At 40.5% G+C, this 15,379-nt stretch overlaps 2 protein-coding genes across 3 annotated transcripts in view; one reads left to right on the top strand and one right to left on the bottom strand.

Annotated features, from left to right (window-relative positions):
• Positions 1-5,507, top strand: part of LOC139530470 (ribosome quality control complex subunit NEMF) — a 27,568-nt gene extending 22,061 nt beyond the window's left edge. The window contains exons 24-32 of the mRNA XM_071326931.1: positions 283-338; positions 434-584; positions 761-838; positions 1,065-1,256; positions 2,756-2,794; positions 2,943-3,049; positions 3,260-3,303; positions 4,255-4,334; positions 5,132-5,507. Coding sequence (XP_071183032.1) covers positions 283-338; positions 434-584; positions 761-838; positions 1,065-1,256; positions 2,756-2,794; positions 2,943-3,049; positions 3,260-3,303; positions 4,255-4,334; positions 5,132-5,209 — 825 coding nt within the window. The 3' untranslated portion in view covers positions 5,210-5,507. The remainder of the gene's footprint in view (positions 1-282; positions 339-433; positions 585-760; positions 839-1,064; positions 1,257-2,755; positions 2,795-2,942; positions 3,050-3,259; positions 3,304-4,254; positions 4,335-5,131) is intronic.
• Positions 3,918-15,379, bottom strand: LOC139530473 (kelch domain-containing protein 2-like). 2 transcript variants are annotated; one of them, XM_071326936.1, is made up of 14 exons: positions 15,241-15,379; positions 11,892-12,131; positions 11,503-11,582; positions 9,757-9,874; positions 7,915-8,027; positions 7,622-7,703; positions 7,277-7,360; positions 7,086-7,166; positions 6,883-6,941; positions 6,632-6,741; positions 6,469-6,541; positions 6,276-6,363; positions 6,100-6,152; positions 3,918-5,925 (listed from the first exon to the last, which is right to left on the bottom strand). In XM_071326936.1, exons 2-14 carry the CDS (start codon positions 12,123-12,125, stop codon positions 5,802-5,804), a joined length of 1,299 nt encoding a protein of 432 aa, XP_071183037.1. In that variant the 5' UTR covers positions 12,126-12,131; positions 15,241-15,379; the 3' UTR covers positions 3,918-5,801. The 2 variants fall into 2 exon arrangements, with proteins under 2 accessions (XP_071183037.1, XP_071183036.1); XM_071326935.1 differs by having other exon boundaries at positions 15,237-15,373.

Here is a 15,379-nt window from a genome sequence, read left to right as displayed (position 1 = left end):
AACAATTTAAAGGCAATGCTACCAAATACTAATTGAGTGTATGTAAACTTTTGACCCACTGGGAATGTGATGAAAGAAATAAAAGCTGAAATAAATCATTCTCTCTACTATTATTCTTACGTTTCACATTCTTAAAATAAAGTGGTGATCCTAACTGACCTAAAACGGGGAATTTTTACCAGGATTATATGTCAGGAATTGTGAAACTAAGTTTAAATGTATTTGGCTAAGGTGTATGTAAACTTCTGACTTCAACTGTATGTACAATTTATTCTTCATTAGGTTGATGTGGAGGCGCAAAAAGAGGGGGGGAAACACATTACAGCCAAGCAAAGAAGGTAAGCTAAATACATAGCAATGTAACCTTCCCTCGTGGCTAACATTAATGCATTAATGCAATGGTTTTGTTTTGCTGCTTTCTTCTTGTCCAAAGGGAGGAGAAGAAGGGGAAACAGGATCTTTCTGAAACTCAGGAAGAAAAGGGAAAGATCGAGGAGACGCATGGTGCCTCCGCAGCCAATCAGAAAACCAAGAGCGAAGGAGGGGGAGGAGCCTCTCAGCAACCTCTTAAGAGACATCAAAAGGTGAGACATTTTCAAAGTTTTAAATTAACTAAATTAGTTGTAGTCCAATTGGACCGGAGATTGGATCTAGTGCAGGCTAAGGTTATTGTCAGCTTTGCTGTCTTCGTGGTGGCATTAGTTAGAATAAACTGCCATTGAAAGTCAAGCTTTTCATCTATGCTGTTGTTGAAATCCAGAACAAGCTGAAGAAAATAAAAGAGAAGTACAAAGACCAAGACGAAGAGGATCGGGAGCTGATGATGAAATTGTTGGGGGTGAGGAGTATGATGTTGAACTTTCCCTCATACTGTTGAAATGTCTGGATTATAAACTGGAACACAAATTAATGATAAGAACATATCTGTATACCAAAGAATTTATAAAAACACATTGAATGAAAGGGAGTTTTTTTATGGCTGGTAACTGGTTACCAATAAATGTTTCCAATAAAGCAGTACAGTACAGGAATTTATTGAAATCCCAAACCTTTTCCGTCTGCAGTCTGCTGGCTCCACTAAGGAAGAGAAGCCTAAGAAGGGCAAGAAGGGGAAGGGCAAAGACGAGGTGTTGAGAAAAGCACCTCAGAAGCAAGCCCAGAGACCCCGTCCTCAGGAGGTCATCTTAAAGAAACCAGAAGGGGAAGAGGAGGGTCTGGCTGGGGAGGAGGGAGCAGCACCTGAACAGGATGAGAAGGTAAAAAAAACAAGTCAAACTGCTCCATGTCTGTTCAGTGTCCGAAAGTGCAACAATCATCAGAAAGGTTTTTGTTTTTCTCTCTCCAGGGAACACGCAAATACTCTTAAAATGAATGATTCCTTCCTCAAAGTAATCACTAGGCAGGTTTACATTGACCTGAGGTTTATTAGACAAAAATAATGTCCCCCAATTTTTATTTTATTTTTACCTTTATTTAACTAGCCAAGTCAGTTAAGAACACATTCTTATTTTCAGTGACGGCTTAGGAACAGTGGCTTAACTGCCTTGTTCAGGGGCAGAACGACAGAGTTTTACCTTGTCAGCTCGGGCATTCTATCTTGCAACCTTTCGGTTACTAGTCCAACACTCTAACCACTAACCACCTCTAACCACCTGCCGCCCCAATAGTATAATAGAAATAGTACAAAAGTATAATAGAAATGTTCTAAAGATCAATACTGAAAAAATATTTAAACGCACAACACGCAACGATTTTACTGAGTTACAGTTCATAGAAGGAGAAATGCTCACTAACAGGGATATAAACAAATTTGTGAGAAATAATATTTTTGTGTGTATGGAATATTTCCGCTCATGGGACCAACACTTCATGTTTATCTTTTTTTCATTTTTACCTGTTCGACGGGTGGATTTTGCTTTTGTCAAACTCTCTTTTATTGCAACAAATGATGATGGAAACGGTGTTTTTTGAATAATGATGATTGTTAAATAATTTTTGAAGGTACGCATGGCACGTGATATCACGCAATTACAAAGCTTCACTCCACATTTAATTCTAAATGCCTACTGCTTTCTAAATCTACATTTCTCCACAAATTTAAGGACAAGGATTGTCTTGACATTCAAGAATGCTTGAATGACTTCGCCTTGCTTTTCTGGTTGGCTGGATGCAAGTTTCACCATCCAATTATTTCAGATATACAGGAGTGCAAGTTTCACCATGGCACGGTGTGTGGTGTTATGATGGCACATGAGAAATATTAGTAAATTCTTGCATTCTATCCATGCTGGCTTTTGCGGACTGGAAAGCATACAGGCTGCCTAAATGTATCATGGAAACACTTTATTTCTATTCGACACTAGGTTTTTGTGAAAAAGTGCTTTCTTTTTTGTTGTGACGTCATTATGTCCAGCTGTTTTTGTCAACACAAGACTGTTAAGACTGGAAAGTCTTAGAAGGCAATTGTCACATCTATTTTCCATGCAAACTGGCTAAATGTCGAGAAAAAAAATCACTGGACAAGTTAATGGAAACGTAGCAACTGATCTAACATGACATAATTGGTGAAAGCAATGCCATGGAAAACTGGCACCAATCATCAATCCATTTGTCAGATCAGTGATTACTTTAAGGAAGGAAGAATGCATCTTAAGAGTATTTGAACAGGGCCTCTGAATCCATGTTTGCTTGATCTAAGAACTGAAACAAAGGTGATTGAAGAAAAAGGGAGAAAGACTATTTATTTCTGTTGCAGGAAGGAGATGAACAGGACCAAGACAACCCTGGAGCAGAGGTGGGTTCTTTGAGATTACTGTATTACTGTTCAAACCTGGCTAGGTATAAATATATTTTAATTATGAAAAAAGGGGATAAAATAATGAAATCCTTTGTTGCAGTGCCAACATCCTTGTCTTATTGTGTCTCTCCATTGACTTCCCTAGGAAGCAGAGAAACTGCTGAATTCTCTGACGGGCCAACCCCACCCAGAGGATGTGTTGCTGTTCGCTGTGCCAGTCTGTGCCCCCTACACTGCCCTCTCCAACTACAAGTAAGGACAACATATCTACCTAGTTTTATAATATCTATGTAACGTTTGAAAGACCAAATCCTCCTACCATTCCATCGAAGCCAACCTAACACCAATGTTGATTAATCCATTTACCCATATAGGGATATACTTATTCTGCTTCCATTTGCCTTAGGAAATGGGACCTGGCTATGTTTTCAAAGTTAGCTAAACAACAGTGTTTCCCAATAGGCACAAGGTGAAGTTGACCCCAGGGACCCAGAAGAAAGGAAAAGGTAATATCAGAGCAGTTAACGTGTTATAAATGATAAGAGGGCGTCTGCTAGTGCTGAGCGATTAACCAAAATTTCGTTTTTTAAACAACTAATTGGTCCGACGTCATTTCAATTTATTTGAATTCCATTTTTTTCCCGTGAGCTCAATCCACACATTGCTGTTTCTCTAGAAATAAATCAGATCCAACCTGAACTGTGTGAGGGAGTAGTAGTGTCCAACAGGTCAGAATTCTACATAGTTAAGTGCATAAAACGTAGTAATTAACTCCTATGACCACAATCAATTGCGCATCTACTTGTCTGGTTGGTTTCTTTTATGCCTGCTTTGAAGAGGCAGAAGAATGCACAATCTTGAGGGGATATAGAGAGCAGCTGTTGCTTCACGAGGTGTCTCTACCTGAAAATACATGATTTAAGTGATTGTTGGTATTCAGCAGTCATAAAAGTATGCCTTATTTACTTTGAAAAAACAACAAAATTGTGATTGTATTATGCAGCAGCTCTATAGAGATGATGATGACTTGGAATTAAATAAAAAGTAATACACAACTGAAGTATTTTATTAAAGTGAATAAATTATGGTCCATAAGTGAGAAGCAGTAAGCAGCAGTCAATACCTTCATGGGACTTTTATTAATTGTTTCAGTGTTCAAAACAGATCTGTATGATTTTTTTTATGAACCAAAACAACCTCAAAAAGCACTAATCGCTCAGCACTTGCGTCTTTTAAGGTCCTTACTACTGAATAGTGTCTGTTCCAGGTGCATAGGAGTCAAAATAAGAATACTGGAAGAGGTGGAGACCCGCACAGTAACAAAAAAATGAATAAATCCAAAACTGAGGCTTAAATGGATTTGTAACTTTTTTTGACAGTGTGCAGGTCTCTATCTAGTATTATAAATGATATGGCTGGATCCTAGGAAATTCTGTATCTATATTTTGTCCTCCCAGCTGCCCGCACTGCAGTATTCAGCTTCATGAAGGCCAGGGAGGCTTCGACCAGAGAGAAGGACCTGTTTCGCAGTGTCAAGGTAAGGCGGATCCACATACCTGTATCTTGTTCATTAGGGTGCACCGTAGGAAAACAAGTTATTTTTATTGGACAGAGTTCAGATAGTACCTCCCCCATTTTGAGACTACTGAACGGCAGGTAAGCCTAGTGTTTGACCAGTAACCAAAAGGTTGCTGGTTCGAACCCCCGAGCCAACTAGGTCGGTGTGCCCTTGAGTTATTTCTATAACATGCCGGTCCAGACAAATCTTTTGTGATTTCACATTTGAGAAACCCCAAACAGCTAATCACTTCCGAAAAATATGAACACAGGCTCCAAATACGTCCTTTTAGAAACAGCAAAGCTCTCAGTATAGTGATGCAGGTCTTTAGATGTTGGAATGACACATGAAATTGTGTCATTCCAAACTTTATCCACAACATCTGAGTAAATGAGGATTACAAAGTATATTTACAGACAGTTGTAGAATCTATGCCAAGGGGCATAGAAGCGGCTCGTGGTGGCCAACGCCCTATGATGACTAAGTTGGTGATTCCTTTACTTTGGCATTTAACTAGCAGCAGGCTACACAGAGAATTGAACAGCTGGACAGGGAAATTAACATTGCGTACAACATCTTAAGACTTGCATCACTATACTGAGAGCTTTGCCATTTCTAAACGGATGTTTTTAGAGCGTCCAAATGCTACACAATGAGCAAGTGATTTTGCTGAAAGATGTCTAACCTGCCATTTACACATATATATAATCAATTTGACATTCTGGAATATGTAAGCACCGTAGCACAAAACAACAACCATCCTTTTCTCATTTCAGGATACAGATTTATCAAGAAACATCCCAGGCAAAGTTAAAGTATCAGCACCTAACCTAATGGCAGCCAAGAAGAAATAGACCTATACAATTTAGTCGACATGGGCTTTCTTCACAAAACAATGAGTTAATAGGACTTGGATGACAGGAAAAGCTTGTGCACCGACGCATTCATTTTCCTGGATCTTTACTTTCTTCGAGATGACGGAGGGGGAAAGCAATGCAAAATGTCAGAACAAAATCTGACATTTATTTTTTCTTGATTCAAAATTAAGGTTTTTATAATGAAACTTGTGCAAATAATACAAAATGAGTAACTTTTTGTGGTAACTTCAGTGCAACTGGTATTATTACCTGATTAAAAACAGACAAAATACTACACGAGCCTCTTCTGACTAACACCTTTCCAGCAGGACTGAACATGGTACTTTCACTTTTTAAAAAAATATACATTTTCGAACACTGGCATGACAAATTCACACGTAAGGATAATGAATGTTGCCATGCTTGCTGATTGGCCAAACCCACTCCCATCAAAAGCCTATGTTTTTTTCCACTAAATGAATTCCACTCGTGACAAGATGGGTTGAGCCATCCTCTTTGTTCAGCTAGCACCAAGGCCATGGCTGTCCACACACACCCCGGCATCCCATAGAATGTGGTGGTATATGCCTCATGACCCCAGTGCGTTGATGCCTCTCATCCTCTGTTTGAGACTGTGTAGCAGGTGTTTAGGCAGGCAGTCCCATGACGCAGCCAGTAACTCTCTGTGCTGCAATGCTGCTTCCATACAGAACCTAGAGAGGGGGGGACAATCAGGCACCACTTAAGCAAGTTTTTCATTGACTAGAAGATGTATCAGAGCTGACGTGTTCATTAGACACCAAACAGAAGAAAACGGACTGACTACTAACTCCCAGTAGTTAGGGCCATGTTTTTGTGTCTGGGTTCAGGGTTGTTTCTCTACTCACCAGACAAGTGACTTGGGTTGAACAGTGAACACCAGCAACTCTTTGCTGTGAGCCTGTTAAAGGCAATTGACATACCTTTATTCAAACCATACTTTGTAGTAAACCTGGTTATCAATCAGTTTGTAGTTCTAATTTATGTGACACTTGTGCCAGACACCAAGAAGGTCTGTACTCACTGCTCGCTGATGGGACAGCAGGTTATTGGCACAACCGCCAAACACAAACACCTCCCCATCAGGACCGGAACAGGCCGTGTGCCAGAGCCTGACACAAAAAAAGATGAAAATCACTATTGACTCACATGACTAAGGACACACACACAAGCAGCTCCTATTCATTACCACTCATTGGTTTCTCTTGGGATATTACCTGGGGCTCTGTGTATGATTGTGCTTGTACTGCTGCCACTCGTTCTTGCTGATGCAGTACAGCCAAGCGTCACCTGTATATATTACAAATGGATGGAGGAATAAAAACATTTGGTCATGCCATGGACTCAAGGAAAATGGACAAGGAAGTATTCTTCACTCACTCAGTGTCTCTCTATATGTTGTGAAGCCTCCGAACAGGAAGATGTGATCAGGTGACACGGGGGTGAGGGAGTGCCATGAGCGTCCCACAGGACCCTGCTGAGGAACACTCCTGTAGAGGAGATATAGGACCGGGGTAAAGGGTTTGTCCCATAAAGGTGAACAGAGGTACATCCATGGGTTAGAGCACATCCTCCCATTTGAAAAATAATTTTAATGCTAAGACATTTTGGATGAGGACCCCATCTCATACATTTCATGCCACTCCCAGGAATCCATGTTGATGTAGTACAAGTCGTTCAGGCGGTAATCCTGTTGACAAAGCATCAAACATTTAGAATACAAGATCCTTTATGTAATAAGTCATAGAAGTCAACATCTGTATCTACAGGCCAGTGATACCATTTCACATTAGACAGTGTGACAGTAATCTCTTTTCAGAACATTCCTACTTACCCTGTAACGCCCCCCAAACACATAGCCTCGGTTGCCCACCTTGGCACAGGCATGTGCTGCCCGGGGAGATGGGGCATTACCCTTCAATAAAAAGGGGGAATGGAGAGGTGAGACTGGAGCTCCCATTGAAACAGATGTGCAAAATGGCTTCCAACACAGAAAGCTGTGACGATTTAAGGGAATGCTGTTACCTTGGTGACTGGCTGGCTCCAGGTGGACATCTCCAGGTTCAGGATGTGAATGTGGTTGTTCCAGCCCCGCCCCGGATTATCTCCCTGTTACACCACACAGAGAAGGGGTTGTTTTCATTAGGGCATGCAAACATTTAACTACGGAACAAAAATGTGCATTTCTTATTGGTTGTCCATCCCCGTTTCAGTAAAAAAAATATGTTTGGTGTCTAATTAACACGACCAAGAACTTTACTATCATTGACAACTCCCTTTGCTGCAGACAGATACACTTAACAGACCATTTTCATACTGATGTTAAAAGCAGCTGAAGGTTTCAAGGGTTGTGCAATTAATTGACCATACCATGAATGAAGTTTCATCGTATTCAAATGTCCCTCTGTGAGCTCCTTGTGCCACATATCCGTAGCCCCCGAAGAATACTAGCCTGTGAATAGCCAGCAGTTAATGGAGAAATGGTTTGAAGTGACAAATGCATCAAAGGTATTGGGAAGTTCATCAGTCAATTTTGTATGATCTTCTGTGTAGAATTTCTCTTGCGACCCCATAGCTTGGTAAACGCTGCTTTAGAGGTAATGAGATGGAGCAACTATAAGACCTATTATATAAACACACTGCCTGCCAATAGACCAACTCACCTATTCTTGTGAACCCAGCAGCCCAGTTTGTCCTTGCAGGACGGGGCCAGGCCCTTAAGATCCTTCATCTCCTCCCAGCAGAGGAGAGGTGTTCGGAGAGGGAGCCGAAAGACCTGAAGGGCAGACGGTATAAATGGAATAAGACTAGTCTCTTGTAACAAACATTAACATTTACATTTTAAAGGCCCAGTGCAGTCAACATTCTGTTCTCCTGTGTTTTGTTTCATTGTACAACAAATGTAGCGATTAAAAGTTAAATGGGCTTCCATCGCAAAATGTTTTTTGCGGGTGCCCACTGGCATTGCTCTCCAGACAACAGCTTTAACAGCACACTGTTGGCTTGAGCGCAAATATAGCCTACATGATGAGATTATTATTAAGGACAAAAGATCGAGATTTTTGTATTTGTCAAATGGCAGCCAAGCATCGATTAAGATGTCACCAGAATAAGAACCTCAATATTTATTGGAAAGGAGCATCAAGCTCATCACCTTGCACTTTCACCACTCTGAAGTTCATCTGTAGCCTAATAAACTGCATGCTTTCCTGACGAGTCGTAGTGGGAGGACATGTCATCACGTGACTCCAAGTTTACTTTGATATGTTATATCAATACTTACGCATTTCCACCGACATTTCTTGCAAAATACATTTTACAAACAAAAAAGATCCTACCTAGCGCATTTAGTTGTCGACATTTGGGAAGCCCACCGAAAATGTTTGTTTCCAATATGCTGGTCATTACATGTTTTACTTCATTACTTTACTCTGTTGGCCGGAAACCTGGTTACTGTAAAAAAAGTGTTATTGTGGTTATAGTGGAAAATACAATCTACCATAGGGCCATCTAATCAGCCTGTTTGCATGGGCAGGAGTTTTGGCTTTCCTGGTGATATCACCAGGCCATAAATTGATTAATAGACCAATAACAAAGATCTCCAAACCTGTATCCCAATAACAGCTAGTATTAAGTTTTCCCCTCCACACTCAGCCACAGTCCTTGCAAAATTCTTGCTTGAGAAATATTTTTTTTGCTATCAAGCGATTGTCAGTTTTAATGAAAAAATTACAGTAAGGTACTTAATAGTTACCCAGAAATTATTTGACATCGATATAAATATGGCTGCATTGGGCCTTTAAGTCTGTTGGCAAACAGGCTTCTGAGGTGAGATAAGGATAAATGCATAAATCCTGCCATGGTGCTTAAAGGAGCAATCAGCAGTTGCTACATCCATTTGTGGACTTAATAAATTAATGATATGTACCCCATTGATTCTTTCAGAACTTATAAATGCCTCATGAATTTAGTTCAACTCTCGTACCCCATCAGAAACCAAAATAAAAGCTTGTTTACTCCAATGTTTGTAAACAAACACTATATAGCCTCAAACCAGGGTTAAAACTATCATTTTGATATCATGGATGGTCAGTCCTTGCATTCATAGCTCTCTATGAATTTGAGAGTGCTTACATTTTTCCAGACCCATCCCTCAGCTGTTTACCAAACCAGGGTTGGGGAGCCGCTTTGTTATTGTTTCTACTGGGATTGTTGCTTTAAAGTGGGGGCAGGGATTTTAAAAAATTCTGTAATTCTCTAATCATCACTGCTTACATGTGAAATAGTTGCATCGAAAGATACCTCCATGTTGGTAGCATGCAGCACAAAATATTTCAAGTTTCTGGAAAGGGAGAGGCTGGGAACGGCTTTGGCATAAAGGGAGGGGTGTGGACTTCAAATCCTTTGCCCCTAGAATACTACTGCAAATACAGCAGTTGGCCAGCGTGCACGAGAAATTTGGTTCTGTGTGCCGAAATTATACAAGACAACACGCACACACACACCCGGTTAGTGTTTCCTCTGGCATGGTGGCCTCCAAACAGATAGAGGACGCCGTCCACACACACTCCACAGCTGCCAGACATGGCGGCATGAAGGTTACCCCCCGCCATCTGCTTCTTCCTGCAAATAGACAGTAGATACAGTGCCTTCAAAGTATTCACACCCCTTGACTTTTACCACATTTTGTTGTGTTGTAGCCTGAATTTAAAATGGATTACATTTAGTGGCATTGGCCTACACACAATACCCCATAATGTCAAAGTGGAATGTTTTTCCCAAAAAATTACAAATTAATTTAAAAACAATAAAGCTGAATTGCCTTGAGTCAATAAGTAGTCAACTTGTTTGTTATTGCAAGCCTAAATAAGTTCAGGAGTAAAAATGTGCTTAACAAGTCATAAGTTGCATGGACACTGTGTACAATAATAGTGTTTAACATAAAAAAAAATAATGACTACCTCATTGCTACCCCACACATACAGATAATTGTAAGGTCCCTCAGTTGAGCAGTACATTTCAAACACAAAAGACCTGGGAGGTTTTCCAATGCCTCACAAAGACGGCAACCTATAGGTAGATGGGTAAAAAAATAACAGATATTGAATATCCCTTTGAGCATGGTGTATATCCCACTTTTGATGGTGTATCAATACACCCAGTCACTACAAAGATACAGGCGTCCTTCCTGCCGGAGACGAAGGAAACTGTAGGGATTTCACTATGAGGTCAATGGTGACTTCAATAGCTGTGATAGGAGAAAACGGAGGATGGATCAACAACATTGTAGCTACTCCACAATACTATAACCTAATTGACTGAGTGAAAAGAAGGAAGCCTGTACAGAATATAAATATTCCAAAAATATGCATCATGTTTGCAATAAGGCACTAAAGTAAAACAGCCCAAAATGAAAGTCCTGAATACAAAGTTATGTTTGTGGCAAATCCTACACAACATCACTGAGTACCACGCTTCATTTTCAAGCGTGGTGGTGGCTGCATCATGTTATGGGTATGCTTGTCATCGGCAAGGATTCCAGAATTTAAGATAAAAATAAACAGAATAGCACAGGCAAAATCCTTGAGGAAAACCTGGTTCAATCTGTCTTCCAACCGATACTGGAAAACAAATTCACCTTTCAGCAGGACTATACCCTAAAACACAAGGCCAAATATTCTCTGGAGTCACTTACCAAGACGACATTGAATGTTCCTGAGTGGCTTAGTTATAGCTTTGATTTAAAATTGGCTGGGAAATCTATGGCAAGACTTAAATGGCTGTCTAGTAATGATCAACAACCAACTTCACAGAGCTTGAAGAATTTGTTAAATAATAGTTCGCAAATATTGTACAATCCAGGTGTGCAAAGCTCTTAAGACTTACCCAGAAAGACTCATAGCTGTAGTCGCTGTCAAAGGTGATTCTAACATGCATTGACTCAGGGGTGTGAATACTTATATAAATTAGATATCTGTATTTAATTTTCAATAAATTTGCTAAAGTTTCTAAAAACGTGTTCGCTTTGTCATTATTGGGTATTGAGTTTTAGTCGAATCCATTTTGTATTCAGGCTGAAACAACAAAATGTTGAATAAGTCAAGTGATATGAATACTTTCTGAAGGCACTGTATAAGGTCTGGTCAAAAGTTGTGCACTATATAGGGAATAGGGTGCCATTTGATTTGTGACAACCTAGATTTCACAGCTAGACACAACTACAAACAAAATTAAGTTAAAATCCTTATTACCATTGTTCTGTCTCCATGTTGTATATCCAGATTTCATTCCTTGGCAAGTATAAGTCAATGAAGCCAGTGGTCTGGGAATTCTAGTTAGAAGACAAACAAGAGGGAAGTCAATGGAATCTTGACACCGTTTTTAGTCCACTTGACCCATGTCACACTTTCCCTGGTAATAGATAACACAGTAAAACTCCAGACAAAATGTTTAGGAAGGTCAAAGTTGATGCCAAATCTCCCAGTAAAAATTATGGTTAAAGACTGATTGGAATGGTATAGTTCAGAATTATATTATTTAGATACACTATAAACTAACATCTAAACAAAGGTCTTAATAAATATTACTGTTCATCTGACAGCAAATTCCAAATGTCTGTCTGTCAGTCATACTTGCTTACCTTATATCCTCCCCAAACATACATGCAGTGGCCATCCACCACTGCTATGTGGCCACTGCGCTCAGCTGGCTGGTCCAACTCAAAGGGCTCTTCAGTGTCCAGAAGAACTGCATCCTCATCGAGTTCATCAGCCTCATCCCCCACCCAGTCAAATTCTCTCTCCTCTTCATCTCTCTCGGACTCCTCGTCTTCCTCAACAGGCAAGCGGTCAGCATTGTCCTCCATTTCTGCCATGATCACCTGGATGGGAGAAGAGGGCTACATAGTTTTGCATGCACAAGGATTTTGAGTAAGAGAGTATAAGGGTTATTGGAGCGATAGACATTTACTGTAGTTAAGAATTCCCATCCCCAACATGGGGCTATAAGCAGCTAGCTCAACTACACACACACCAGTTTATTAGGTACACTCATCTACACTGAACTAAAATATGAACACGTTAGGGGTTGGTTTCATGAGCTGAAATACGACATCCCAGAAATGTCCCATATGCACAAAAAGCTTATTTCCCTCAAATTGTGTGCACAAATGTGTTTACATCCCTGTTAGTGAGCATTTCTCCTTCGCCAAGATAATCCATCCACCTGATAGGTATGGCATATCAAGAAGCTGATTAAAACAGCAAGATCATTACACAAGTGCACCATTTCTCAATCGTTACATTAATTTCTCTCAAATTTTGGTTTAGAGAATTTGGCAATACATCCAACCGGCCTCACAACCGCAGACCACGTGTATGGCATTGTGTGGGCGAGTGGTTTGCTGATGGTTGCCCCATGGTGGTGGTGGGGTTATGGTATGGGAAGGCATAAGCTACGGACTATGAACACAATTCGCTTTTTATCTATGTCAATTTGAATGCACAGAGATAACGTGACAAGATTCTGAGGCCCATTGTCGTGCCATTCATTCGCCTCCATCACCTCATTTTTTCAGCATGATATCGCAAGGATCTGTACACAATTCCTGGAAGCTGAAAATGTCCCAATGCTTCCACAGCCTGCATACTCTGACCTGTCCCCCAATGAGCATGTTTGGAATGCTCTGGATAGACATGTCCGACAGCGTGTTTCAATTCCTGCCAATATCCAGCAACTTCGCACAGCCATTGAGGAGGAGTGGGACAACATTCCACAGGCCACAATCAACAGCCCGATCAACTCTATGCAAAGGAGATGTGTGTCGAGCTGAATGAGGCCCCCATAGTCAGTATCACACCAGATACTGACTTTTTTTCTGGTATCTGTGACCAACAGATGCCTATTTGTATTGCCAGTCATGTGAAATCCATAGATTAGGGCCTAATTAATTGATTTCAATTGACTGAATTCCTTATATGAACTAACTCAGTAAAATCTATGAAATTGTTGCATGTTACATTTCTTTTTGTTCAGTATAGTACCGGGTTAGACCCCCATTTGCCCCCAGAACAGCCCAAATTATTATTGTTCTTAGCTGATAGGAGTGTAACCCAGCGTGGTCTGCTACTGCAATAGCCAAACCGTGACAATGCTTGACAAGTTGTGCATTCTGAGATGTTGTTCTACACACCACTGTTGTACTGTGCCATTATTTGTCTGTTTGTGGCCAGCCTGTTAGCTTGCACGATTCTTGCAATTCTCCTTCACCCACAGCACTACCGCTAACTGCTGGCCAATCATAGCTCAGATCAACACATCTGCAGTTTCCTCGAGGCATAAACTGTAAAAAGAAGCCTCAAACGCACTGCAAAGTTGATACTGAGATTTCAAAAACATTACTAGAACTCAACGAATACAGCAAAGAGCTGCTGTTTTTATGAGTAAGTTCATGTTTAGGTTGTTATTCAGCACTGTCAACACTTTGTTCAACACTTTTATAAAGCCATAAAATGTGCATTCTCCCTACTTCCACTCACGCTACAACCAGCACTGCAGCTGCAATGAATGAGTATAGCAAAGTGTTCCGATAAGCTTGCGTTGTTATTATTCGCGGCTTGTCTATTTTAATAGAGGAATATTTAACTTTCTCTGGTCATATGAGTAACGTTAATTGGCGCATGAGGCAGAAATAATGCAGCGTGACTTGTTTCGCAATCAGCTGGAAGACTGTGTCCCCTTTTCTCAGTGGAAGAAGGTGTGCGCAGGGACGGTGAGTGGCAGCCACACCGCTGCTCCCTCCCCTCAGACTGACCATCAGATGCAGGCCATCAGTCCAGTAAAAAGACACTCAGCTATGCCTCACAAGTTATACAAAAAATGATTACCAGTGTGATCATATACCTACATTTTTTTATGTAATTTGAAAATGGTCTGAGAAGAACATTGGCAGGGCAATTCAGGCATAGACAATATGCACAAACATTGCTACAGAACTTTTAATTGGTTAACGTTTTTTGTTTTTTACGGGTGTAGCTCAGCTTTAATATTGCAGATAAATTGTCGCTTCCATCAATGTAATTGTCGGCATCATTTCCAATCCCCCATATATATTGTTTTAATTGGTTAATGTGGCATAGGCTTACTTTTTAAAGTCATGTTTAAATAAATCTGAGAGGTAGATATCTGCTTGCATTTTGACTCAAAGTGACCTCGACGTGCATGAAAAGCCTACGAGATACTGGATCCGTCGTGCCTAGTACCAACGATCATACATTGCTTAGGTCACTCGTTTTGCCTATTCCAACGTTTAATCGAACAGTAACAATGCCTGCTCTATATAGCAAGCCACGGCCACCTGACTCACTGTCTGTAGGAGCTAACTATTTTCGTAAACTGTGTGGTGTACCTAAAACTGGCCAACAAATCCAGGCTGTATCACATCCGGCCATGATTGGGGGTCCCATAGATAGGCGCACAATTGGCCCAGCGTCGTCCGGGTTTGGCCATCATTGTAAATAAGAATGTGTTCTTAACTGACTTGCCTAGTTAAATAAATGTGTATACATAATTGTTTTGGTAATATATAGCTGTTACTGGGTAATACTTGGATTGTTATTGCCTGTTAACTAGTATGAACCTGCAAGTACTGTGCCAGATCACAAAAAAAAAATTAAACACCTGACAACTTTTTGCACCGTGGAGGATTGTTTGTTTACATGGGAACGCAAGACACGTTAGTTTTCATGCTATCATTAACATAATATAAATACGTAGCTCGTGTATAAAGACTAGTTTGCAGTTAGCATCGTTTTAAACATATTGATTGATAATCAACGTAGCCTAGCTAGCTAACACGTTAGAAAGCTTGCAGAAACAGCTGACATGAACGTGCTAGCTAGTTTGCCATATCATCCAATTTAACTGCGTTTAATGCATAAAACATTGAAAAGGGACAGATTCAACCTTGCAAAAATATGTCACTTACGTACAGGACTTCAAATGACCCACGTCTGCTTTAGACTTCAGCGTAAAGCGTTGTTTTTGTCCAGTGATTACTGTGCAACATTTAGTTGAAGCCTGACCGGAAGCAGCCAAGAACATCTCATTTCCGCCATCTTTATGCGGTCA

The sequence above is a fragment of the Salvelinus alpinus genome, chromosome 9, assembly GCF_045679555.1.
Source record: "Salvelinus alpinus chromosome 9, SLU_Salpinus.1, whole genome shotgun sequence".
NCBI lineage: Eukaryota > Metazoa > Chordata > Actinopteri > Salmoniformes > Salmonidae > Salvelinus > Salvelinus alpinus.
The sequence above is the reverse complement of the archived record's forward strand: the minus strand, read 5'-3'. Positions and strand labels throughout refer to the sequence as shown.

What these genes read in the sequence shown, in the direction of transcription:
- LOC139530473 (XM_071326936.1), bottom strand. Translation starts at nt 12,125, where the DNA reads ATGGCAGAAATGGAGGACAATGCTGACCGCTTGCCTGTTGAGGAAGAC. An exon ending in GGAGCCAGCCAGTCACCAAG is followed by an intron (nt 7,167 to 7,276) that starts GTAACAGCATTC and finishes TTTTTATTGAAG; the next exon opens with GGTAATGCCCCATCTCCCCG. An exon ending in TGCTGTCCCATCAGCGAGCA is followed by an intron (nt 6,153 to 6,275) that starts GTGAGTACAGAC and finishes TGCCTTTAACAG; the next exon opens with GCTCACAGCAAAGAGTTGCT.